Source organism: Protopterus annectens, chromosome 2.part2 (genome assembly GCF_019279795.1).
Source record: "Protopterus annectens isolate FY-2018-M chromosome 2.part2, PAN1.0, whole genome shotgun sequence".
Taxonomy (NCBI): domain Eukaryota; kingdom Metazoa; phylum Chordata; order Ceratodontiformes; family Protopteridae; genus Protopterus; species Protopterus annectens.
In genome coordinates this window covers 473,936,196-473,963,152 of record NC_056730.1, presented here as the reverse complement: position 1 = coordinate 473,963,152, position 26,957 = coordinate 473,936,196, and the positions used below count along the sequence as shown (strand labels likewise).

The window sequence follows — 26,957 nt, the reverse complement described above, 5'->3', positions numbered from 1 at the left end:
GCTCCAGTTCCATTAATTGCCAGGACTCCCGGTATCTCTTCCCCAGTTAAATCCATTCTGGTAGTGGCACACAAGTCCTCTACCAGAAAAGTGTACAGTAGTAAATGGAAACGCTTTTCCATTTGGGCTTCGCAAAGAAAATTGGATCCTTTTACCCCTCCAGTTCAAGTGGTGTTAGACTTTTTGTCTCGTATTTTCCAGCAAGGGGCCGGCTCTTCCACAGTGAAAGTTCAGCTGACGGCTGTTTCCCATTTTCACACAGGGGAAAATTCAGGTTCTCTAGCTGCTGCCAGAATTTGCAAGACTTTCATTAAAGGTACTTTTCTTCTGAGACCTCCTAGTATGGGGTAAGAGGGAGGAGCTTGGTGCTCGGATCTTTAGCTTGGTAAGCTGCCGGCTCGGATCCGTAACCCAGAGTTGCTGACAAATGAAGTCTAACTACTCAGATGGAACGTTATGGTGAGTACATAACATATTTTTATTATCACTGCACAGCTTGGGCATTGTTTCTAACATGGTTAAAGAAAGCATCACGGCCCTCCTTTGATTGGGTGGCAATTTTTACTTCATATCTTGTGTTGGTTGATTTGAACAATGTCAGAGTTCACTGTTAAGTTTAGCAAAAGGTTTTGTATTTTGAGTGTTGCATTTATTTTTTACTTGCAATTGTTTTTTTTTTGTTATGGAGCCTGTTTATATTTGGGTTCCACCATGGGGGGTTATTTTTTTATTCGGCATTGTATTTACTTCGGAGGGGGACAGATGCATCTATACAGCTATTCACATGTGCATAAAATTTGGCAGTAAAAGGATTCAACATAAGCATTGGTGTCATTGAGTTGGAAGGGATGTAGAATTTAGCCAGGTCATCACTGTGTACTAGTTAGGTAGGAGTTGAGGGCTATAGTTTGCAGTATGTGATAGAGAGCTCTTATCCTGAATGACACTATTCTTTTTCTGTTTTCATTTTGGCTGCTGACCATCAGACTCCCTTTCTGCAAACTGACCCATTTGTTTTCCTTACCAGAGTGAGGCCAGCTGAGAGAAGCTGTCATTAAGCCAGCCATTGAGTTTTTTCCTGTTTTTAAGCCTCAACTCCCACCCATGCTCTTTCACATCTAAGAGGTTGGAAAGCAATGAGACTTTGTAATGCATGCATACACCTGTGTGTGACAGTCAGTTGGCCCTGTGCTCAGGCTCCACCCCTACCCATAATTCCTTGTGTAATTAACAAGCTACCTCAGATCTCATTTGCTGCAATAAGTGCTTGATGAATCTAGGTGCTCTTTAAAAAAGATATGCAAGTACTTTAAACTTTGATCTTTTCTTCTCTAGCATTTACACTTGTTTTCTCCCCCTTTATCTCCTCCTTGTTCATTCAGGGCCTTTTTTTAATAAAAGGAGAAAAAAGTGGTTTAGTAGATTAATTTTATTTATTGATAGTGTAGGCTTTTTGTCTTCTAAGACACATTTTCTTTTTCTTCTTTGTTTGGCTATGAGGATGGCTAGTAAGCCCTCCAGCTATCTACTCAGTTTGGATGCAAATGAGAAGTGCATTTATGCATAGGGTTATCTCATCTGGATGTTGCCCATCCTATCTGTGAGGCTTTTGGTCAGTGAGACATCATAGAGAAAAGAAACAAGTTGATTTTAAAGGGTCTGCTGCAGCCTACTACAGAAGAGAAGCCCTCTTCAGGATCAGGGAAGTCTGTGACTGTTGCTTCTTCCCCTTCTCCATCCTTGTCATCAAAAAATGGTTACCAAATCCAGAGAGAGAAAAGGAGAAAGAAAAGGAAAAATCAAAAGTCTGCAAAAAAAAAGGCCCCTGGATCTGACATCCTCGTTGATTCTGCCAGCTAAAATCTTTACACCTTCGGAGCCAGTGCTCTTTTCAGATCCTATTATCAGATCTGTAAAACCATGTAGGTTTTCTCTGGATCCTATCTCCCCTAGGCTGCAGACTCCAATCCTGCAAGGTAGACCCCATTATCCTTGTGGGCCTCCTTCCTCTACATCCTTTCTAAGGCCAGCTTGGTCATCTCAGAACATCAACAAAGCTGATGTGGACAGGATGAGGCATTTCCTTCGGACACAAATTCATTTAGGTATACTCCCGGCTCCAACTTTTGTCAGATTCATTTCTTCCCCTCACTCGTTAGTGGCTCTTCTGATCTGACCTATTGGATATGAGCCCCTGGATCTGACTCTTGCCCAGGACAGATCTGCATGGGAACCAAGTATTCATACTTTCTCTACTGCAGTGAGTTCTCTGACAAATATGGTTCATGCACTGTCAGAGCTGTCATAGTCTCTGAGTGAGACTGTCAGCGCTGTCTTCAACAGGTTGGGATCAGATCTGAGGTCTTTGGATCCTTTCCTTCCTCTAGGGTCATAGGCACTTGAGAGTTCAGCTCTGGCGACAGCCTCTGATTCCAGTCAAAATTACGTCTAGGGTTAAGCCATCTTTGGGAATTTTGGCTCCTAAAATGATACTCTGGATCCGTGTCATGCTCAACATTTGAGGCTTTCAAAAGAGAATACTCTCAGCCTAGAAGAGAGGTCTACCCTTTCAGAACTGGATCCAGCCATCCCCCATAGGATTTTCCAGGGTCTGCAATCTGCTGTCCTGGCCCTGTTAGGACAGACAGTTTCCAGGAGACTCTATTCTGTCCTCCCTAGAGAGATATCAGTTTAGTTCTCTCATGAACAACCCACAGAGGAAGTTCACAGGAAACATAATGTAAGATGAGACACTTGGATTCCCAACCACTAATGCTGGTTTTGATGAGGGAGAAGGTTCTGATAGATCCTCCTTGAGGACATTTCACTCAGAGATTCTCAACCTACCTAGACAGAAAGGGGATTGGTCCTCCCAAGTACATTCTCAAGAGAATTTATTTTTTCTTGAGGCTTTTGGTTCTGGCTCATCTGAGTCTTGGGTGGTTCCCCCATGGCTGACGAGATTAATAGACCTGATGATCTCCTGGACATAGAAAGAACTGGACACACCTGAACCTATTCCCAAAAAGTGTACGGTTTTGATTCCTCCTAAAGACCATCCCCCTTGGATCAAGGAACCCTCAGTAGCTTCTGTGGTAGTGGTGGCAACCAGGAAGAAGGTTTTGGAGAAAAGTCTGTCTGTCCACCTATCAAATGGGGTGCTTTGTGTATTGGACAGTGTATGCCTCATCTACTTATTCGGTGAGAGCGTTGAATTACCTGGCACATATCACTTGTTTCCAAAGTAATTTGACAAAGGAAATCACCAATTCTGTCCTAGTGACCTTGACTGTGGATCAAAGAAAATTTGATGATTCACTGTTAGCTACCTTACAGTTGCTATCCAACACCTCTATGCATTTCATCTCCAATGCCTCAGAGGTTGCGTGTAGAGCAGCTGGTACAGGCATGTCCATAGGAAAAAAACACCTGGATGCAGTTAAGCAATTTTGCAGGGCATTTCAAGATGTCCTTCGTCAAAGCTCCATATGATGGATGAACTCTGTTTGGTCCCAAAGTTAGAGAATATCTCAAGAAGTGTGAAGGATGGCAACTCTCTATCTGTTGTACAGATCAAATTTTCTACCCCTCCAAGGACCTTAACCAGAAGGGAGGAAAGAGAATTTAGTTTCATAAATCCTAGGGTTTTTCATTCCAGCACTTATGGAGAAAGAGCTCCCCAAGGCCGAGGTGGGGTCTCTTATAACTGATGTCACCCAAGAGGCAGAGGTGGCCCACAAAACCAATGCTTCAGGATTCCTTTCTTAGAGAAGGCTTTCCAGCGCCCCTGAATGGTTGCCAACTGTCATGCACTGGAGGCAGTCAAGGGGCGCTTATCCCTGCACCCAACAACCTGGACGCCCATTACTCAAGACAAATGGGTACAGAGGATCATAACCTGAGACAACTTCATTCCCTTCCATACCCATCCTTCTTGCTCCAAAAGAATTTTCTGATGTTCCACCTTCACAAAGGGAAGAAGCTGCTTCAGGATTAAGGAAGCTTCTAAAAAATCGAGTCCACTAAAAAGTCCCTCCTAACCAGAGATTATGCGGAATTTACTCAAGATTCTTTAGTGCCAAGTAAAAATGGTGACCTAAGGCCAATATTGGACCTAAGTCACTTGGAACAAGTATGTGAAGCAAAGAAAATTACAAATGGTCACAGTTCAGTCCGTTATTGAAGGACTGTATGTGCTTGACATCTACAGGATTTGTACTATCATGTAAAGTTGGACAGATGTCCCCAGGAAGTGCCTTCTCTTCTGACTGAGAGCTAGTCATAACCAATTCAGAACTCTGTCCTTTGGTCTTACCATACCCCCCCCCCAAGTTTTTTCCAAGTGTATGGCAGTAGTGGCAGCTCATCTACTACTGCAGGTGTTCTGGTATTCCCATACCTGTTGAACTTGATGCATATCCGTAAATCAAATGGGGCTAGGGCTTACCCATTCCAGGTACCTAAATATGGCCTGTGACTTAGAGGACATGCTGAAGGGACATATTTATCTCCAAGCAACTGCTGCATCTTTGGAAAAGGCTACCAATTCATGTGAAACAGAGCACCTCTGTGACACTGTTCAAGAGGAACCCGGACGAGTGGATGGGGCACTGTAAATTCTTACTGAGGATAGCATTCACAACCCTCCTGAACATGGGCAGTCATTAAATGCAGTCTTGGGTATTGACTAGCATTTCTATGGTATTACATTGAGATGAAACGGCTAGACTTAAAATGACCTCTGGGTCGATAGCCTAGTAATATCCTGTGATCCTATATTTGGATGACTGGCTCATCACTGCCCCTTCCAGGAGTCTGCTTGTTCAAGCCAGGGACTCCTTGCTCAAACTGCATAGACTTGGGGATTACAGTGAATGTAGAAAGATCCAAGTTGCAACCCATCCATTCCCTAGGCATCGGAGCATTTTTGAACACAAGATTCAGATAGCTAAACTCCCTCAATCAAGAATGGAATTTCCTTCATCAACAAGCCCGAGACGTCTTCTTACCATAAGCCACCAGTGAGACTAATTCTTCTTCTTTTAGGCTCTGTGGCAGCCTCCATCACATTACTGCCAATAGCCAGATTCTACATGCTGGTTCTTCAGCGAAGTCTAGCGGTGCAGTGGTCAGTCAGGAAAAAACCCATATCTTATCTAGTGATTCTAACAAACATCTTAAGAACTTGCATACAGTAGTTGCTAGAATATCTGCATGTTCTACAAGGATATCATTTCATCCCCTCCCCCAAAAAAACCCCCACAGTGGCCATGGATGATTCCTCAAGAGTGTGAAGGGGGGTGGGGGGCATTATCTGGGAAAGATAATCAAAGGCACTTGGTCTCAAATAGAGGCCAGTCTTCACATCAGTATAGTGAAGATGAGAGCAGTCCTAGCATTACAGTCCATTCAGGAGACTCTCCCTTATGATGAGATATCTGTTCAGACAGAAACTATGGTGGTTGTTTGGTACATCATCAAACAAGGAGGAACCAGATCTTATCCTGTGTGTCCATGGACCATGATATTTTGGCAATGGACAATATCTTTTAATAGCAACACATATCCCAGGCAAATCCAGTATCTTTGTAGATAGTTTGAGCAGATCTGTCCTGCTCCCTCATAAGTGGTCCTTTAATCCATTAGTACTGGAGAGGGTTTTCAGCATTTGTGGCTAAACTTGTGACCTCCTCACCTCTCTCCACAACACCAAATGCAACAAGTTCTTCACTCTATTTCCCCAAGGGATAGTCACCCAGGGATACTATAATGCACCCTTGGCTCCCAAGACTCTTTAAGCCTTTCCGCCAATGTCCTTGATTCCAACATTTCTTCAGAAAGCAACTATGATGAAGGTTAGCCATCCTGGTAGTCCCATATGGGCATTGACAAGTCTGGTTTCACTTTTCTTGCCCTCATCTAGTTCACTTTCCATGGCTTGGACCCAGAACTTCAATCTCACCCCTCTGGGTTGCCTCACCCAGACATTCAGTTTTTCAAACCGACTGCATGGTTTCTCCAGTTCCAGTGATGGTTTGGCTGTCCAGGTTTTCATCTTTAGTTATCCACATTTTGTCTTCTTACCAAAAATCCTAGACTAGGAAAATTTGTAAGACCAAATGGGCGATTGAAAAAATATTGACTTTCTCCAAACCCCTTCCAGTAGTTTTGGACTTCCTCGCACATCTTTTCTAATGTGGAGCCTGCTATTTCCACTCAAGGTGCAGTTAGCTGCTACAGTGGATATAAAAAGTTTACACACCCCTGTTTTTGTGGTATAAAAAAATGAGACCAGAGTAAATAATTTCAAAACTTTTCCCACCTTTAATGTGGCCTATAACCTGTACAATTCAATTGAAAAACAAACAAATCTGTTAGGGGAACAAAATATAAAAAATGAACAATAAGCTGGTTGCACAAGTGTGCACATCCTTAAACTAATACTTTGTTGAAGCACCTTTTGATTAATTACAGCATTCAATCTACTTTGGTACACACCTGCCATCAATTATAGAGACTCTGATTAACCCCAAATAAAGTTCAGCTGTCCTAGCAGGATTTTCCTGACATTTACTCAGTTGCCTGCTACAGCAAAAGCCATAGTTCACAGAGAGCTTACAAAGCATCAAAGGGATCTCCTTGTTGAAAAGATACTGATACAGTTAATATTCAAAAATCTTTTTCATCCTAGAGCAGAATGTATAGTATTGTACTAGTACATATATGTATATGAAGTTGAGATTAAAAACATAATTAACCACTAAAAGGGCTGTTGAAAAGTAAACCCATGTGTGTACCTACTGGAGGGTATTGTAGTAACAGATGTGGTGAGTTTTTGCATCTCTGTTGCAATGCAACTTTCTGCAGTCTGCTTATAAGGATGTTTTCACACACTTTCATTTATGCTCTGTGCTTTATGTTCTGTATTATTTTCTAGAAGACTATATTTGATGTTTTATGTCTAATCTTTTTCAAAAGCATGAACAGTTTTTTTTTCCTATCATGTTTTATCTTTTAGCTAAATGATGCCTTAGAAGCAGCAAGGATAGAGATCCAGAGGCTCCATAGTGAAAGGGAGAGGTTTGAAGAGTCTATGAAAAAAGCTTTTATGCGTGGAGTGTGTGCTTTAAATATGGAAGCCATGACTATGTTCCAGGGCAGAGAAGCAAGGAAAGATCCTGGTCAGTCTGAAAAGAAGTTAACTGTATGATGCATGCATTTCAGGACTCTGCCAGTTTATTGTCTGAAATAATTGTATTCAGAATGTGCTTATGCCAAGTACTACTACAGTGAGAGAAACACGGCATTTTAATTTATAGTACTGAACTAATCATCATTACTGAAGTCTGAAATTTAAGGATCTGCTTTAAGAGGTTCATGAATGGTTATTCCTGGAGCAGCTGTTAAGAAGCAGCTTAGCAATGTGCCAAGTGTACCCCATAATCTTTTATTTGAGAAAATTCAAAGTATATGGGCAAAAATGCCCACCATCCCAGTGGTCAGTAAACTAATTGTATTAAATCTTCTGTGCAGAAGGTTTCTGCAACAGTAAATCATAACATCTGGGGTTTCCCACTTTCTGTATGCTACTTTTCTGACATTTTTCTGAGTAGTATTCATCTGCTCTGCAAGGAAGCAGTACAGTTGCCATTCAAAGTTGAGTATTAATGTAGGGAACATGAGGCTGTGTTGTAGCTGTCTTATTGTTCTTCACTGTTTTAAGTTCTAACCATTCGAAGTATATTTCAAATTCTTAGCTGTGCTAGAGAAGAACTAATTTAAGTGGCTCATAATACCTTTATTTGGTTTGCTTATGTAAGTTTTCTTTTGAAGAAATCTTCAGGAGATCATAGATGTATCAAGTGGCATCCTCAAAATTCATGAACAGGTGTGTTTAGGGTAGAAAAATAATGCCAAAAGCTACCATGCCTAGTACTTGTTTATTCCTCAAGACCTGATCCAGAGTATGGAAGATTGTGAGAATTGTTGAAGCAGGCCACTAGATTAAAAGCATTTTAAGGTACTTTAAATTGCGTTAAGATGCTTTTAACAATGTGTAAACATTGTTTCACTGCATAACAATCTCTCTGCTAATGAAACAAAATTTTCAGAAACTTTAGGATTGCTTTAAAACAGTCATTCATGTAAAGAAGCAGGCAAAGCTTTCAGTGTATCACTAGCTGGTATTTTGTGTATTTTACTGTTAGTGTATTGAACTCATGCTGTTAAAACACATTTTAGATCATATAACTAAGGTCTTAGTTTTGTTATGAAAAAAATGTCCAGCTATAAAATGTTTGAGCTTGTGTCTCTGAGGTAGCACCAGCTTGAGCTAACTGTGGCTTTTACCTTTTCACAGTCCTGATATTCAGTCCCTTTCATGTTCGTGAATGCATTTAAAGGCTTTCCAGTCAACTGAGCAAAGAAGGTTCTAGTGCATTCACTGCATTTCCATTCCTCCTGGTGAAGGTACCCATTAAAGACTACCAGACACACTTCACAATATTCTTCATTAAATAACTGTTTCTTTGGTGGAACTGTCTTTGATATTGCAATTGCTTTGGTAACTGACACACTCCCTGAACTTACAGCAGCAGTAATTTATAGCAGCTGTTCAACAGTCATCTTTTCAAAAAGGCAAATGCAGGTATGCTTCACGTATCCCACATACAGGACTACTTTCCATTCAGATGGAGTAAGCTTGTCCACACACCACAGGAATACTTTCATTCCAGGTGGTGAAAATGTGTTCAAACTAATAGACTTGTCCAGGCAGCAAAAGGGAACAGGCTCAAGACTTGTTCATTTGAAAAATAAAAGTGTCAAAATATGCCCACTGCACCTGCCAGTGAGGTGTACAGAAATGCACTACAGTCCATTACTTCATAAAATAAGCATAGTTTTATTAGGGTACAAACACAATTGTGGTATAGATTATTCTCAGATAGAAAGGGACACACATTCTCATATCATAAGTGATTTCCAATAGCTGTCTTCTTTCTGGATTCCCTTGGTAGGAAAAAATACACTGCATATATAGAACCTTTGGATATAGTAAACTTGCTGGCTGACAGGTTCAGTGAAAACTTCACTCCCCTGTCCCTGCCACATATACCCCAAAGCATCCCTAACCCCTGTCTCCCACCTAGTATCTCAGAGAAGCAGGTCTTATATGCCCTCTCCAAGGCCAAAAACACCACCTCTGTGGGACTAGACAACATCCCAGGCTGTGTTATACAGAGGGTAAAGCAGGAATTAGCATCACCATTGAGCACACTTTTCAGTCATAGCTTAAGTACCAGCTTTGTCCCAGTGGAATTGAAAAGGGCTACCATCATCCCTTTGCACAAAGGGGGTGCATCCATGGACTCTGGGAACTACGGACCCATTAGCCTGACCAGCCTTATCTGCAAGGCCATGGAATAAATCTTCATGGACCTTGTTAACAAAAATATGGGAAATCATCATGCCTGTTAAACTTGATGGAATTCTTTGAGACAGACACCAAAACCCTAGATGACGGTAAATCTGTGCATACCACCTACCTAGACTTAGTCAAGGCCTTTGACACAATCCCCTTCTCAGGCATTAGTGATAAACTCACCCAGCTAGGTATCAACCCATATATTGTCAGGTGAGTTGCAAACTGGCTCACTGGTAAAACTCATACGGTCAAAATGGGGGACTCCACCTCCTCCAGCAGACCCTTAACCAGTGGTGTTCCACAGGAATTGGTTCTGGAACCCCTACTGTTTGGAATCTACTTCTCAGAGTACAGGCTAAAACTAAAGGACTGTGGCTGACAAAGTTTGCTGATGATTGCAAACTGGGAGTGATCATTGAAACCCCTAGCGATATCAACATCCTGCAAGAAGGTCTTGCGCAGACTAATGACTGGTGCCAAAATCGTGGTCTTAAACTTAATGCAAAAAAATACATTATCATCCCCTTTGGCAAGGTTGATGTTCCTGCAAACTACCACATCAATAGCAAAACCCTAAGCACACAGTCACTGGTGAGAGATCTAGGCATACAGGTTGACAGCAGCCTTAACTTCGATCACCCATGGTAAGAAGGGTATTTCATATTGCTCATCTCATAAACAAGGGCATTGCCTCCAGAAAAAGAGGTTATAATCCCACTGTACTCTTCCCTCATCAGGCCAATAATAGAGTACAATGCTCCTTTTGGTATGTTCCATTCCAAACACTTGTAGCAATTGGAGAGACTACAAAGGTTCCTTACAACGAAAATTCATGGTCTTCAAGAAAATCATTGTCATTTTATTGTGCCATACAGACTGATCAGAGGTGGTGACCTCTGCCTTGCATATAGAGCAATCTCTGACAGCTTTAATGGAAATGTTGCACATTCGCAAGTCAAATGGCACATGGGTCACTCACTTAAAGGACCTTAACCTGGTGTGCGTCATCAACAGAACATGCTGGAGAGATAGATTTGTCTCAGAGGTTGACCCACCTTCCTATTCATATTAAAAAAAGACCACCAGTGGCCCTATTTAAGCGTAATTTGGACAACTGAATGGGTAACCGGAAATTCACCCCAGGGGTTCTACCTGTGTCCTTCTTGGACAGGGGAAATAGGTGCTGATTTTAGTGTCTGCTTGAACCAGACACCCTTGGGAACATGGGTTGAAGTTGGCTAGGCTTGTAAGGGCTCCAGTAACCTCCTATGATCCTTAGGGTGTCATTCACAGCATCTCTCCTTTTTGAACTTCAACCAGGATACCTCTTTCAAGAGAGGCTATCTTTTGTAAACTGGGAGTGTTCCAGCCCTTCTTTGTTATACAACATCTATAAGATTTTATTGGTGTTATATTTTTAGAATAATTGTTCTGTTTGCAAAATGCACAGCAACAATTACAAGTTCCTTATTATGATCACTGCTGCAGTAGCCTAAGCTATATGGGTTATATTTTGTAAAGGATACAACCCATATAGCTTAGGGTACTGCATCATTGATGATCATTCAAGCATAGACTGTTATGGTATGTTTACATACACAACTGTACTTTTTAGTCACTTTCCATCACCTTGGAATGCCATCCTGGTGAGAGCTGCCACAGTTTACTTGCATGCACGCACACACACACACACACACACACACACACACACACTCCTAACCATATGAGAAGGACTGTTTTATTGTATTCATAAAAAAGCAGGTGGATTGGTTTCAAAGCCTTTGCTGATTTAACATCAGGGATCATCTTTTAATCAGTCAGGGTTTTTTCTCTCTGATGCATGCAAGGGGCATGTGTGCTTAGTGCTAGCACGTGAATACACACCTGCTGCATACACATATGTATGCTTGTAACTTTGAAATCTGCCAGTTCTTTTCTTCTATTCAGACAGTTTGGATCTTGATCCTGACACACGTCAGAAATATTCAGTTGTTCTTTGCCCATGTACAGGTTCATTAAGCATCCATGTGACCATCAAATTTCTAGTTATGACCTGTGTCAGCACTGCCTTTACTGTTTTGGGAAGAAGCATGACATTAAGCCATTGCCATTAGTACCCTATTCTCAGTTGTGCCATTTGAAAATACTAAATAGAAAAGCACCTAACTAGCCTTGTTTCCAGAAAGGTAGCCATGCTTGAAAGCTGCTTAAGTAGGACTAGTGAGAATGTAGTATGTATAATGTAAGGCCATTGCTGGAATACCTCCACAGGAATTAAAACTTGGACATTTGGCTGGAATCCACCCCTCTTAGAGATAACTTCATTAGTTAAATAGTCTTCTATGTCCCACTAGTGCTAAACTCTTTTCAACAAGTGAGGGGTCTAGCCATGCTTGTAGGACCTACAGAAAGAACACACCTGGCTCTCTCCCAAAGGGTAGTGAATTTTTTCAGTATTAGTGCCAACAAATGCCTTGTTGATCAGCTGAAACGTAAGAGTAATCAGCTTGAACCTGAAGACTTGTCATTCCAGTCGCCCATCCACGTATCAGAGATACTTAGACTCAACAGAAACTACTGGGTTCTGCTGCACTCCAGCTCATTACTCGAGGCTTACATGCACAAGCATTTCAAGCATGGGCATTAATGCTCTTATAGCCTGCCAGTATACCAGAACAGCTGTTCCCATAATAAGTGTCCAGGTTGTTCTTAAAAATATCCAAAATAGTGCTTCTTTTTAAGTAGTTTGGTAGTCTGTTTCCATGCATCAGCTGCTGTCTCAGAGAACCAATTAGTACACTTTTCATTCCTATAGAATTTTCTATGATTCTGTACTACTTTTTGATAACCCCAAACATTCCCAGAGGTAGTTGTCTCTGAATGCCCTATATACCTGAATACAGTCTCCTCTTAAGTATCCGTATGAGACATTGTGCAAGTTCAGACATTTTAGTTTTTCATAGTAACTTAAATTTTCACATCTGTGGATGCACTTGATATATTTCTGCTATACTCTTTCCAGTTTACTCATGCTTGTTTTCTTATGGTTTCTATATTGTTATTCCATACACAAGTTTGGATCTAATATAACTAACAAACAATGCCTTCATCATTTCTGACTTCCTAGACTTTTATAAATCTTTTTATACAACCTATAGTTGCATAACGATCCTTAATCAATTGGTTGATACGATTACAAAAACTCAAAGCTGGATCTAACCATATACCCAGTTCCTTAAATGAATCTACAGTTTCAATCACTGTGCAGTTAAATATTCACCATCTGATGTCCATTTCACTATGCATTACAAATGGGTCTTTGGATCTGTCCTTGGATCCAACCAACTCTGTCAGTTCTTCCAGACATACAATCTGAGCCTCAAACTCCTCCCACTTCCATAATACCTCACTCCTTTTCAAGCACCCCAGATCTTGTTTGCCACTTTCCAGCAAAGAAGTGATTTCCGATCCTCTTCCAGATAAGTGGTATTGCTTCCTTTTTTCTGTAAATTTCTTCCCGTTAGTTGTTTGATAGCTCTTTTATAGTTTGTTCTGTACATCTTCTGTTAGCCTTCCCTTTCATTTTAGGCTTTTCTTTCGGTAGTTGTCGCTGGCATTAGGGTTTTTTTTCCTGCCCTCCATCTAACCCTTCCTTTTCTTGATTTTCTCTCTCTCTTCTTTCTTATCTCTTTAACAAAAAAAGAATCTTCCTGAGATCTGTCAGGTTCTTATTTCTCTCGGAATCTGACAGGGCTGTTGGATCCAGTGGGGCCTCCGTTGACTACGTCCTCATCTGTGCTAGATCCCCAGACCTCTGGACCGAGCATCCTATCGGAGCCAGTGAAGCCTATTCAGATCCACTGCTCCTCCTCTCTGGAGTCCTTGTCAGGTTCATTAGGATTGGAGGTCTCAGAGCCATACTCAGGGATGGAGTAAATCTTCCCTCCCCTATTTGGACTCTCCGGCCCACCGTGTCGCCGGCTAGGTCAATGCACTTGTCTGTGTTCCCCAGATCCTCTCGGCTGTCCCACTCAGATATGGATCTGATGATGTTTCCTCAAAGCCCAGATCCAGCTGGGGATCTTGATCTTGCCTTCTCTGACCCATGCTGGATCCTCAAGAGCCCCGACCCCCATATTACAGCCTCCTACTCTAGTCCGGTCTTCTGTTTCGGAGCCACAGGGCCTGGCGCTCCCAAGTGAACTGGCATCTGAGCACAGAATAACATTTTCCTTGACCCCGACAGTGTCACTGGCTTGGCTCTGCTCCCTTCAGAACTGAGTGGGTCCCGGACCAGACAGGTCAGTGCAGAGTCCTTGGGACCGGTTTCAGTTCCAACCTTTTCAGAGCCATCCCTCCCCATGAGGGCCTTGTCCTTCAACAGCTTGGGGCATGTGCCTTCTGGAGGTCTCTGATCTGGGATGACCTAGTCCTCCCCTGCCTTGGGTGGTGTCTGCCACTGGTGTAGTGGGATGGGTCCTCTCTGCATTGTTGTCCTTGTTAGTGGCAGAGAGGGCATTCTGTACTCCTAGAGACTTGGTTCCTCCTCCACCAGGCCTTACCCAATCCTCTGTGGATCAGGGCTTTGCTTCCATTCATCAGATCCATGGTCCATTTCCCAGAAAGCCTTCAGTCTGTCCCTCAGCAAGGGATCCCAGTGTCTTCCAAGTCCTCCCCCAAATACCCATTGTAGGAGATTCCTCGGAAGTGTTGGTGCAAGACGAAGCACCTAGACTCCCCCTTGGAGTCATTGACAGGGGACACTGAATTTGATGAAGGAGTGGGGTCCCCCCAATCTCCACCAGATGATATTTCCTTTGGGGATATCCTAGAAATTCTGAAGCAAAAGGGTGGATGGTCTTCCCCAACCCCATTCCTCAGAGGAGTTATTGTTCCTGAAGGCATTTGTAAAGCGTCCTTAGACATCCTGAGTGATCCCTCTGGCATATGACTTCATCGACCATCACCCACTGGGCTTGGAAGGAGCCGGACACAATGGAACCAATTCCCAAACATGTAGCTAAGTATCTTAGCCCTCCCAGTGACCATCCCTTTTGGAGTAAAGGTGTCCCAATTGATTTCATTGTGGTGTTGGCAGCCACCAAAAAGGAGCTAGTGGAGCAGAACTCCACTGTTCATCCCCCAAACAAGGAATCTCAGGCTTTAGATAGGCATGAGAAGCACATATATGCCTTTGCCACTTTCTCACTGAGAGCATTGAATTACTTGGCACATTTTACTCTCCTTCAGAGAGATTTGATTAAGGAAATCTTCACCTCTCAGATGCAGTCACTGTCTGAGGAATATTATAAAAAGATCTCTCTTCAGATGACCACTATGCCCTCTATAGCTAACTCCTGGATGAGGTTAATCTAATCTCCTATGCTGCAGAAGGTGCCTAACAAGCAGCTGGTTCAGGTATAGCCCTTAGGAGACGTGCCTGAATGAGACATTGTGTGATTGCAGAACCCTTTAAGGCATCATTCATTAACGCCCCTTTTGACAGTTCCTCTTTGTTTGGGACCTTGTTAAAGAAACTCTTACCCACAACAAGCAGGAAGGCAAGACCCTGTCTGCCATGGGGATCAAGTTTTCTTCTCCCCAATGGACCTTATTCAGGAACCAATGGAGTGGGAAGAAAATGTGGTTCTGTAAATCCCAGGGGTCGTTTACTGATTTGCAGAATGAATCCTCTTTTAGAGGCTGAGGGGGGGGGGGTTCAATGGCAGACACCATCTGAGAGGGAGGGAGGGTCCACAAAATCAGGGCTTCAGGGAACCCTTCTCTGACAGGCCCTTCAAGCACTCCTGAAGTGCTGCCCAACTGTCCTATTCTGGAGGCAGTCATGGGGGCAGACTTTCTTTACACCTGGAAGCCTGGACAAACATAACAAGTGACACCTGGGTGTTAAATATATTTTCCAGGGGTTACTGTATTCTCTTTTCCCTTCCTCCTCCCAGTTCTAACAGGTGTTTCCCTGACATAACACCTAGTCAGAGGGTGAGTGCCCTTCTAGAAGTTCAAAAACTTCTAAACAAGACAATCATCTGGAAGGTCCCCACCAAACAACAAGTGGTGCGGAACTTACTCATGTTTCTCTTTTAGTGCCAAAGACGACAGGAGACCTTCGACCCATTTTGGACATGAGCGTTCTGAATCTGTGTGTAAGTCAAAGTTCTGAATGGTTACGGTGCAGTCCATTCTGCCGCTGCTGCACCAGGATGACTGGATGTGCTCTATAGATCTCCAGGACATGTACTATTGGTTTACCTTTGTTTTGTCGTAAGCTGTGTGTCCGATGTGCTTAATGCCAAAAGTACTGCTGTGAAAAACGACAATGCCGATTCACCATGTGTTTGAATGGCAAATAAGCAAATGCTTTTATGCCAATCAAGCACACGGATCAGATGTCAGAAATGGCTTTCCAGCAAACCATTTTCAACATTTGATCCTGCGGTGTTCTCTGTATTTCAGCAATACGGGTGTCACAACCGGATGATCACACATACCATGTGCGACAAAACAAAGGTAAACCATTCTATCTTATTAAAACAGACAGGCACTCCAGGAGATATCTTCACTTCTGGCTGGGGGCCAGTCATTACCAGTTCAGAGCGCTGCCTTTTGGCTTTACCACCACCTCCCGAGTGTTCACTAAATGCATGTAAGTGGTTGCAGCTCATCTTTGTCTGCAAGGATTTCAGGATGTTCTTCGTGTTTTACTGTTGCAGTCATTACATTTGGGTTATCTGCCTGTAGGTAGCCCTTAGCCGGTCTGAATACCAGAGTCTTGGATTCCTGTGTCAGATGCTGTCTCTTCTTCCATGATATCAGGTCATCAGGGGTATAAAACATGCAGCCAGTGCCATTACATCAGTCTTTCTTGCCGCACGGTGCCCGAAGCAGAAGCAGTTTGCAAGTGCCAGTCGTCCGACTCCTGAAATTTTCATTTTCGAGTTTCAGAACTAAAATCTTCAAAAAAGCTAAGTACCCCATTGAGGATCCTTTTTCTTGCTCTTAACCGATGTCAGTAAAAGTTAACAATTGTTTTACCTGTGGAAAGCAAATACCTCATAAAAATATTAATTCGTACTGTATTCCTTGCTTAGGCCCAGACCATGACGTTCCTCATGGTCAGTTTTGTGCCTTAGTCAACTATTCGTCGTTGGTCTATTTTTGCAACACATTATTTTGGTACTATGTATAACTATCCAGAAATGGCTTTGGTAAGTCATCCGACTACCGATATTCCGAAAAAACGTAAGGATAAAGATAGAGACAGACCGCATAGCTCCAAAACTGCCAATGACTCTTCCGTTAAGCAAGTCACCAGCTCGCCAGTACTCAGTGAGGTGCTTATGTAGCCCCTGATACCCGCTACTTCAGATTCACAGGCCTCTACTGAGACCCATTTGGAGTCCGGTATGCCACGCGATGCTTCTTCGACTATGGAACCTTTGGATGTCTCTGCCTTGGATGGGTCCGGAGTCGATGTGCAGGCACCGGCTTCTGAGGGTGTATTCAGGCCTACAGATTTGCATTTTAAACTGATGCCATCTTCTTCATCCAGGCCTAAAACTCAACCCATGCCTAGAAAACCGACATCCAAACCGCATGGTCAGGCCCATATGCCTAAAAAACAAATGCTTAAAATGGTTGAAGACCTTACTACTTTAGTTAGGGGAAGCCATCCTAAGAGACCTAGAACTGATTTTCCTTCTGATTCTTCTGATCAGGATTCTGATATTTCTGTTTCTTCTGAGTACCAGGATTTGCCCTTATCTACCTATGAGGATTCTGATGCAGTGGATTGCATTCCCTCTTCTTCCCCTCCAGAAGATTTTTCTTTTGGTGAAACCTTGCACACTCTTAGAGAGCATTTCCACTGGGAAAGCCAGGATTACTCTGACTTCAAAAAGAGGCTTAGGGAATTCTTACTCCTTCAACACAGGCCTTTAGCTATCCCTCCTATTCTGGACATTGTAGATGATGCCTTCTTGGAATCTAGCCTGTCCTCAAGCACTTTACCTCCAGCTCCCAGAAAACCGGTATTAGAGTACCTGACTCTCACAAGTTCTCTAATCCTACTGCGGATCCAGCGACCATTTCCCAAGGACCAAAGGGCATTAAGGCTACTGCTGCCAAAACTCATACCCCTTCTAATACAGATTCTAGGGCCTTGGACAGATGGGGTAAGAGGGTATACACTTCTGCTACTTTGGCCATTAGCGCTTTAAATTGCCAGTTTCATATGTTAAAGTACCAGCATTATATTATGGGACTACTTAAACAGAAAATAATTCCTGACTCTGCTGAACAGAAAGAATTATAGGATTTAATGCATTCTGCTGAACAAGTTGGTAAACATACTTTACGATGTGGTTTTGACTCTTTAGAAGCGTCTTGCTGGGCTGCTGTCACTGGGTCTGTACTTAAAAGGCATGCTTGGCTTAAGGAGCAAAACTTGCCAGATCATGTTAAAGCTAAATTACTAGATGCTTACTTAAACCAAGACTGCCTGTTTGGCAACAAAGCAGAAGTCGTCCTCAAAAAGATGGAGGAAATAGCTAAATCTATGCAAACTGTTAAAGATTTCCTGCAGGTACAGCCTCCCAGATTTAGTAGGCATTGGCCTTCAAAGAATTGGTCCTTTCCAGTCTCTTCCAGGCCTTCTCAGTCCAAACCCAGGAACAGCAGACCACCTAGGTTACAGTCTCAGGCTATGCACAGGCCTAAGCAGTGGGGGGCTCCCACTTCCAGAGCAGGAAGTAGTAAGACACCCCCACATGGAAAAATATCACAATGACTTAACCTTAACCCTGCTAAGCCCTGCTCAACTGCCTGCTCCGTTAGGAGGAAAGCTTGCCCTGCATGCAAAAAAAAACTGGGAACTCATTACCCAGGACAAATGGCTTTTAAATATAGTTTTCCAAGGTTACAGATTCCACCCCAAATGGTTGGCCAGACCTACCCCCAAATCAGAGGGCAGAGGCTCAACAGCAGGTTCTCTTTCTTCTAAGTATCAGGGCTATTCAACCTGTCCCAGCAGAAGAAAGGGGACAAGGTTTTTTTTTCAGGACTTTCCCTGGTACCCAGAAAAGACAGCTCCTGGCATCCCATCCTGGAACTCCCTATTCTAAACACCTTTTTGGTAATCCCAAAATTTAGTATGCTAACACTTCAGCTGCTTCCTATGCTAGGCAAAGATGCCTGGTTGGCAACCTTAGACTTAAAGAAGCTTACCTGCACATTCCAATTAGGGAATCTTGCAAGAAATACCTACGCTTTAGAGCAGGCTCCATGCACTATCAGTTCTGTGCACTTCTCTTTGGCTTATCTACTGCGCCCAGGGTATTCACAAAGTGTCTAGTTCCAGCCATTGCATTTTGCAGGCAAAGAAATATTCAAATATAACCCATACCTGGACGATTGTCTGATTCAGGCAGAAAGCCAGGACTTGCTATTAAAACATTTGGCATTCCTAAAGAAACTTCTAACCTCACTGGTGTACACCATAAACGAAATGAAATCTCACCTAGTACCCTGCCAACACATTGTATTCCTGGGAGCAAGCTTGAACACAACTTCCCAGGTGCCTTACCTCACGCCAGAGAAGCAAGTTTATTTGACAACCTACTTCAAACTACTGGCCACAAAGACCCAGCTATCTGCAAGGAAATTTTTACAAGCCCTGGGGTTCATGGCCTCTTGCATTCAACTGATTCCATATGCAAGACTGCATATGAGGAAACTACAGTGGTATCTAAAAAGCCTATGGTGTCAACATTCTGAGTTCCTGGAATCAATGATTCCTATCATTCCTTGTATAAAGACAGAGTTCCTTTGGTGGGCAGAGTCCTGCTACCACAATAAGGGCTCCCTTTCAATCTACCCCCTGCCACCCAAACCCTAGCAACAGACACATCAGACTCTGCATGAGGGGACTCACTTGGCAGGGCAGTGCATTCAGGGCAAATGGAGCCGGAGTGAGATGCACCTGCATATCAACCAAAAAGAAATGTTAGCTATACAGAATTCCCTGACAGCCTTCAAAGACCACATCCTTCCAGGACAATTATTGGTAAAGACAGACAACACCACAGTTATGTGGTACATAAACAAGCAGGGGGGAACCCACTCATACCCTCTCTGCAGACTAGCCATGGCTCTGTGGAACACAGCCTTGAGCTACCAAGTGCACCTACAAGCTCAGTTCCCGCCAGGAAAGCTAAATTCACTGGCAGACTACCCAAGCAGAAATCTCATGGACCCACACGAATGGAAACTGGAACCAAAAATATTCAACCTCCTGAGGAGCAAATGGGGGATTCCAGAGATGGACCTATTTGTCTCCCCTCAGAACTACCAATTATGCAAATTCTGCACAAGGACTCCCCACAGTCAAGCTTGGAAAGTGGATGCCCTGTCCTTTACTGGGAAAGCCTCTTGGTTTATGCCTTCACCCTCTGCCTCTCCTCTCGAAGGTTCTGCTAAAGATAAACAGGACAAACCAAGGACAATACTGATTGCACCAGACTTGCCTCACCATCACTGGGTACCCCCCCTTGCGCAGTATGATACGGCTGGATCCATGGCACCTACCTCACACACCTTCCCTGCTCTCCTAGCAGGCGGGCCAGATTCTACACCCTCAGCTTCAAACCCTGAACCTTGCAGCCTGGCTAATTCCCTCAGTAAGCAGGTGCTAGATGTCATTCTGGAAGCAAGGAGACCTAGTACTAGAAAATCCTATGCTGAAAAGTGGAAAAGATACTGTTCCTGGAGCCAGACTCCGGGGATGAGCACTACGATGCCCAGCTTACCTCATATTCTTCAGTACTTAACATATATGCTCCACAAGGGCCTATCCTTCTCGTCATAATTCATGCCTCTGCCATTTCAGCATATTATAATACTGAACTACCCCTCTTCTCGCACCCCCTGTTAAAGCAATTCCTCAGAGGGGCTAAAATTTTAAGACCCCCCCCCCCAGGCGAGCCCCTACTCCAGCCTGGGACCTTAACTTTGTATTGGAAAAGCTCACTCTCCCTCCATTTGAGCCAGCTGCAACTGCAGAGTTGAAATTCCTTTCTTGGAAAACAGTCTTCCTTCCAGCCATCACTTCAGCAAGAAGAGTGTGTGAATTACAGGCCCTCATGGCAGTGGAGCCCTTCATTATCTTCCATGCAGACAGGGTTTCCCTCAGGACCAATCCTTCCTTTATGCCCAAGGTAGTGTCTAGTGGGCCCTAAATCAGTCCATTCATTTGCCTACCTTCTTCTTGAATCTACAAAAACAAAGGAGAATGAATTCTGCATTCCTTGGACGTGCACAGCCAACTTAGATTTTTTTTGGACAGGACTAAGCCTCTCAGAAAATCTGAACAGCTGCTAGTTGGCTTTGCTGCAGGGGCAGAGGGGAAGGCAATTTCAAAGCAAACCATTTCTAAATGGATAGCTCATTGCATTAATTTCTGCTGTAAGCACCATGGAAAACCTACCCCACAGGGGATAAAATCACCTTCCACCAGAGCTGCATCTAGCTCTACAGCCTTTCTCAGAGGAGTCCCTACCAGGGACATCCTAGAAGCTGCTACCTGGATCTCTGTACATACCTTCACCAAGCATTACCACATGCCTATTTTTTCTAAATCCAGAGCTGGTTTTGCCACTGCAGTCTTGCAGGGCTTAATAGCTGGCCCTAATGCTCTCTAACATCCTCTTCCCTTCTTTAGTTTGGGAATCAAGCCAAATGTAATGACTGCAACAGTGAAACACACGAAGAACATAGTACAGTTGTGTACAGTTACCATAAATGTAGATGTTCGAGTGTATTCACTGTTGCAGTCCTGGTTACCCTCCCTCCAGCCCCCTGACTTGTATTGGTTCTACCTCTCCTTCTTGTTTTAAGCTTTCTGGTGTATTTGCTTTTTGATGGAGGTGTAACATAATATATAATTGCTTCCCACTGTGGGGGTACCTGACGTGGGGCAAGAAAAACTGATTTAATGGCATCGGCTGCATGTTTTATACCCATGACGACCTGACGTCATGGAAGAAGAGACCGCATCCGACGCAGAAATCCAAAACTCTTGTATTCAGGCCGGCTGAGGGCTACCTGCAGGCAGATAACCCAAATGCAATGACTGCAACAGTGAATACTCTCAAACATCTACATTTATGGTAAGTGTACACAACTATACTTTCTTCGTTAACTAGACTTTTGGCTCTGGACCGCACCCACAAGGCATCAACTACAAACTGTCCAGTTCATGTTGCATATGTTTCACCTCCTCAGGATCACAGTAAATATGACAAAATCCAAGATGACTCTGGTACATGATATCGAGTTCATAGGGACAGAGATAAACACAATAATGCAAGTAGCAGCCCTTCCCACTCAAAGAATCTTATCCCTGAGACAGCAGGTTCAACTCTTATTAGACGCTCCAAATCCACCGGCTCAACTGGTCCTTATGACCCTGGGATCCATGTCTGCTGCCATTCTTTTGGTGCCCCTAGCCAGGTACTTCAGTGGACCTTTGCAGTATAGTGGTCTGTTCAGTGCCATTCTCTGTCGGTTCCAGTCAGACTCACTCTGATTTGCAGGTGCCATCTCCAGTGGTGGATATTAATGGACGAACTCCATCTTGGAAGTCTATTCATTCTTCCCGCTCCTTTGCCCATGATGACCACAGATGCCTCCCTGTTGGGGTGGGGCATTTCCAGGTAAGGATGTTTCAAAGCATGTGGTCCACTATAAAGACCAAATTGCACATAAATGTTTTGGAGATGAGGGCGGTCCTCCTCACGTTGCAAGCCTTTCTGGACTGCCTTCTTCTGGAACCAATTGCAATTATGACGGACAATATGTGTGTGGTTTGGTACATCAGCAAGTGGGGGGAAACCTGCTCATACCCATTGTGCAAGGGAGGCCATGAGGGTTTGGGAATGGGCGATTTCTTGAAACCGCTTTCTCGTTGCAATGCACATCCTGGGGGAATCCAGCATACTTGCAGACAGACTCAGCAGATCGATTTTAAGTCCACATGAATGGTCCCTTAACCAATCAGTAGTGGAGCAGATGTTCTTCGTGTTTCACTGTTGCAGTCATTACATTTGGGTAATCTGCTGGCAGGTTGCCATTGGTCGGCCTGAATAACAAAGTCTTGGGTCCTGCGTCAGTTACTGTCTCTTCTTCCATGACGTCAGGTCATCAGGGGTATAAAACATGCAGCCGGCGCCATTTTAACCAGTCTTTCTTGCCGTGCGGTCCTCGAAGCAGAAGCAGTTTGCAAGTGCTGGTCGGCCAACTCCTGAAATTTTTGTTTTTGAGTTTCAGAACCAAAATCTTCAAACTAAAGTTAAGTACCCCATTGGGGAAACTTTTTCTTGCTCCTTACCAATGTCCGTAAAAGTTAATAATTGTATTACTTGTGAGAAGCAAATACCTCATAAGGATTTTCATTTTTACTGTATTCCTTGCCTAGACCCTGATCACAACGTGCCTTACTGTCAGTTTTGTGTGAAATTTAACCAACGCACTATTAAGCGTCGGTATATTTTTGCTTCTAAATACTTTGGTTCAAGATTTAACTATCCTGAAATGTCATCGGTTAGCAATCAGACTACCGGAATTCACAAAAAAACGCAAGGAAAAAGACAGAGATAGATCGTCGAGGTCCAAAACCGACAAAGCTTCTCCTAAGCCAGTCGTCGGTTCGCCAGTACTCAGTGAGGCACTTTCGCAGCCCCTGATGCCAGCTACTTTTGAGTCGCAGGCCTCTACCGAGACCCATTTGGAGTCCGGTATGCCGCGTGATTCTGCAAGTATTGAACCCGCGGATGCGTCTCCCTTGGATGGGTCCATAGCTGCTGACCAGGCACCGACTTCTGAGGGTGTTTTCAGGCCTCAACTTTTGTATATTAAACCGACGCCATAATCAAAAACAAGGCCAAAACCTACTTCTATGTCTAAAAAACCGACGCGTGAGCCACATGCTCAGGCCGCTATGCCTACAAAACAAATGATTAAAATGGCTGAGGATTTAATTAACTTGATCTCTGGGGTTCCAACCCCCCCCCCCCCCCCCCACTAAGAGGCCTAGGCAAGGCACTGATTATGAATCTTCAGATCAGTTTTCCATTTCTTCTGATCAGGAATTTTCTATTCCACCGTATGAAGACTTTGATGCAGAGGAATCCATCCCTTCTGCTTCTCCTCCTGAGGATTTTTCTTTTGGAGAGACTTTGCATACTTTAAGGGAACATTTTCATTGGGAGAGTCAGGACTTCTCAGAATCCAAAAAGAGGCTTAGGGATTTTCTTCTTCTTCCTCAGCATAGGCCTTTGGCTATACCTCCTGTTTTAGACATTGTTGATTATGTTTTCACAGAATCCAGCATGGCTCCTGATTCCCCTGCCTCCGGCTCCTAGTAAGCCAGATAGATATTACAGGATTCCTGACTCCCACAAATTTCTTTTCAAAAATCCTGCTGCTGACCCTGAAACTATTTCTCAGGGTCCCAAGGGTGTTAAGGCTTCTACAGCCAAAAATCCTGCCCAGGAGATAGAGACTCCAGGACGCTGGATAGATGGGGTAAGAAGGTTTATACATCTGCAACCTTGGCAATCAGGGCTTTAAACTGCCAATTTCATATGCTTAAATATCAACAGCATGTTATGGGCTTACTGAAACAGAAAATTATGTTGATTTCTGATTGTGCGGAAAATAGAGTTACATGATTTATTGCATTCAGCTAAACAAGTTGGAAAGCATACTTTGCAATGTGGTTTTGATTCTTTGGAGGCCTCTTGCAGGGCTGCTGTAACTGGATCTATGATAAGAATGCATGCTTGGCTTAAGGAGCAAAATCTACTTGATCATGTTAAAGCTAAATTGTTGGATGCTCCTTTACAGCAGGACAGTCTGTTTGGTAATAAGGCAGAAGAGGTTTTAAAAAAGATAGAAGACAAAGCTAAATCTATGCAAACTGTAAAAGATTTCTTGCAAGTGCAGCCACCCAAGTTCAATAGGCACTGCACCAAGAATTGGTCCTATCCAGTGTCCAACAGGGCTGCTCACGTCAAACCCAGATGCTCCAAAGGCTCCAGGTTTCAGTCACAAGGATCTTACAGGACAAAACAATGGGGTGCCTCCACCTCCAGATCAGGAGGTAGCAAAGCACCACCCTACGGTAAACAGTCTCAATGACTTTCCTCTGCCATCTCCAAGCACTTATCTTTTGGGAGCCTTTGGGGGGAAAACTAGCACTTCATGCTCAAAATTGGCATCTAATTACCCAGGACAAGTGGGTCTTAAATATAGTATCCCAGGGGTACAGATTTCATTTCCACACGTTGCCAATTCCAAACGGATGGCCAGATCTGCCTCCAAATCAGTGGGCAGAGGCCCAGAAACAAGTCATGTCCCTCATGGATATGGGGGTTATTCAACCAGTGCCAGAAAAGGAAAAAGGACAAGGGTTTTATTCAAGACTTTTCCTGGTACCCAGAAAAGCAAATCATAGCGTCCAATTCTGGACTTATCCATTCTAAATACTTTCCTGGACATTCCAAAATTCAAGATGCTGACTCTACAACAGCTACTGCCCATGCTAGGCAAGAATGCCTGGTTGGTAACTCTAGACTTAAAAGAGGCATACCTGCATATCCCAATCAGGAAATCTTGCAGAAGATACCTCTGCTTCAAAGCAGGCTATATATATTACCAGTTCTCTGCACTGCCCTTTGGCTTATCTACTGTGACCAGGGTCTTCACAAAGTGCCTGGCACCAGTAATTGCATTTTGCAGACAAAGAAACATTCAAATTTATCCATATCCGGATGATTGTCTCATTCAGGCAGAGGACAAGGACACTCTTCTTCAATATCTGGCATTTGTAAAAAGGCTTCTAACATGCCTAGGGTACACCATAAACGAAAAGAAATCACAACTGGTGCCCTCTCAAATAATTACATTCCTGGGTGCAAGCTTGAATACAACTGCCCAGATGGCTTATCTCACACCAGACAAACAAATTCAATTGACAACATACTTCAAACAAGTGTCAACAAAAAGCCGGCTATCTGCAAGACAAATTCTGCAGGCTTTGGGGTTCATGGCATCCTGCATTCTACTAATTCCATATGCAAGACTGCATATGAGGAAACCTCAATGGTACCTAAAAAGCTTATGGAGTCAACATTGTCAGCCTGGAAACAATGATTCCTCTCGTTCCCTGCCTGCAACAGGAATTCCTTTGGTGGGCAGAGGCATGTCACCAAAGCAAGGGACTGTCATTCATTCTACCTCCTGCCACCCAAACCCTGACTACAGACACCTCAGACTATGCTTGGGGGGCCATCTGGCAGGGAGATGCATTCAGGGCGAATGGAGCCCAAATCAAATGCATCTACATATCAACCAGAAAGAAATGCTAGCTGTACAGAATGCTCTGACAGCCTTCAAGGACTTCCTTCATCCAGGACAGCTACTGATAAAGACGGACAACACCACAGTTATGTGGTACATAAACAAGCAGGGGGGTACCTACTCCTACCCCCTTTGCAGACTCGCCATGGCCTTGTGGAACACAGCCTTGACTTACCAAATACATCTTCAAGCTCAATTCCTGCCAGGAAAGCAAAACTCTCTGGCAGACAACCTAAGCAGAAATCTTATGGACCCACACGAATGGAAACTGGATCCAAAAATCTTCAGCATGTTGACACGAAAGTGGGGGAGCTCAGACATAGATCTATTTGCCACTCCCCAAAACTATCAGTTGGACAAATTCTGCACAAGAACTCATCACAAAAAAGCTTGGAAAGTGGATGCTCTATCCTTCAGCTGGAAAAACCTATCAGTCTATGCCTTTCCCCCCTCTGCCTCTGCTCTCCAAGGTCTTACTAAAAGTCAGACAGGAAAAAACAAAAATGATTCTGATTGCTCCGGACTGGCCTCGCCAACACTGGTACCTGCTTCTAAGGAATATGTTACACCTTCCTCCATGGTACTTGGGTCAAACACCTCATCTATTGTCTCAGCAGAACTATCAAATTCTGCACTCTCAGCTCCAAACTCTGAATTTTGCAGCATGGCTAATCAACTCATTTCACCAATCACATCTCTCAGTAAACCTGTGATGGATGTCATTTTGGAGGCTAGAAGGCCTAGTACTAGAAAATTTTATGCTGATAAATGGAAGAGATTCTGTGCTTGGAACCAAGCACAAGGAAAAGACGCAGCAAAGCCCAATATTCCTCAGATTTTGCAATATTTAACTGAGATGCTTCACAAGGGTCTGTCTTTTTCTTCAATAAAAATCCATGCCTCTGCCATCTCAGCTCATTACAACACAGAGCCTCCTTTCTTTTCTAATCCCCTGCTAAAGCAGTACCTCAGAGGGGCCAAAAATTTAAGACCTCCCAGAAGAGCACCGACTCCTGCATGGGACCTCAATTTTGTGCTGGAAAAACTCACCTTACCTCCTTTTGAACAAGCTGCTACTGCGGACATAAAATTTCTTTCT

The 26,957-nt window shown here is 43.6% G+C and overlaps 1 protein-coding gene across 3 annotated transcripts in view; it reads left to right on the top strand.

Annotated features, from left to right (window-relative positions):
• POC5 (POC5 centriolar protein) overlaps positions 1-26,957 on the top strand; it is a 1,778,414-nt gene that overhangs the window by 1,022,582 nt on the left and 728,875 nt on the right. For all 3 annotated transcript variants that reach the window (XM_044063961.1, XM_044063962.1, XM_044063960.1), the window contains exon 8: positions 7,019-7,181. In XM_044063961.1, the coding sequence (XP_043919896.1) occupies positions 7,019-7,181 (163 nt within the window). The remainder of the gene's footprint in view (positions 1-7,018; positions 7,182-26,957) is intronic.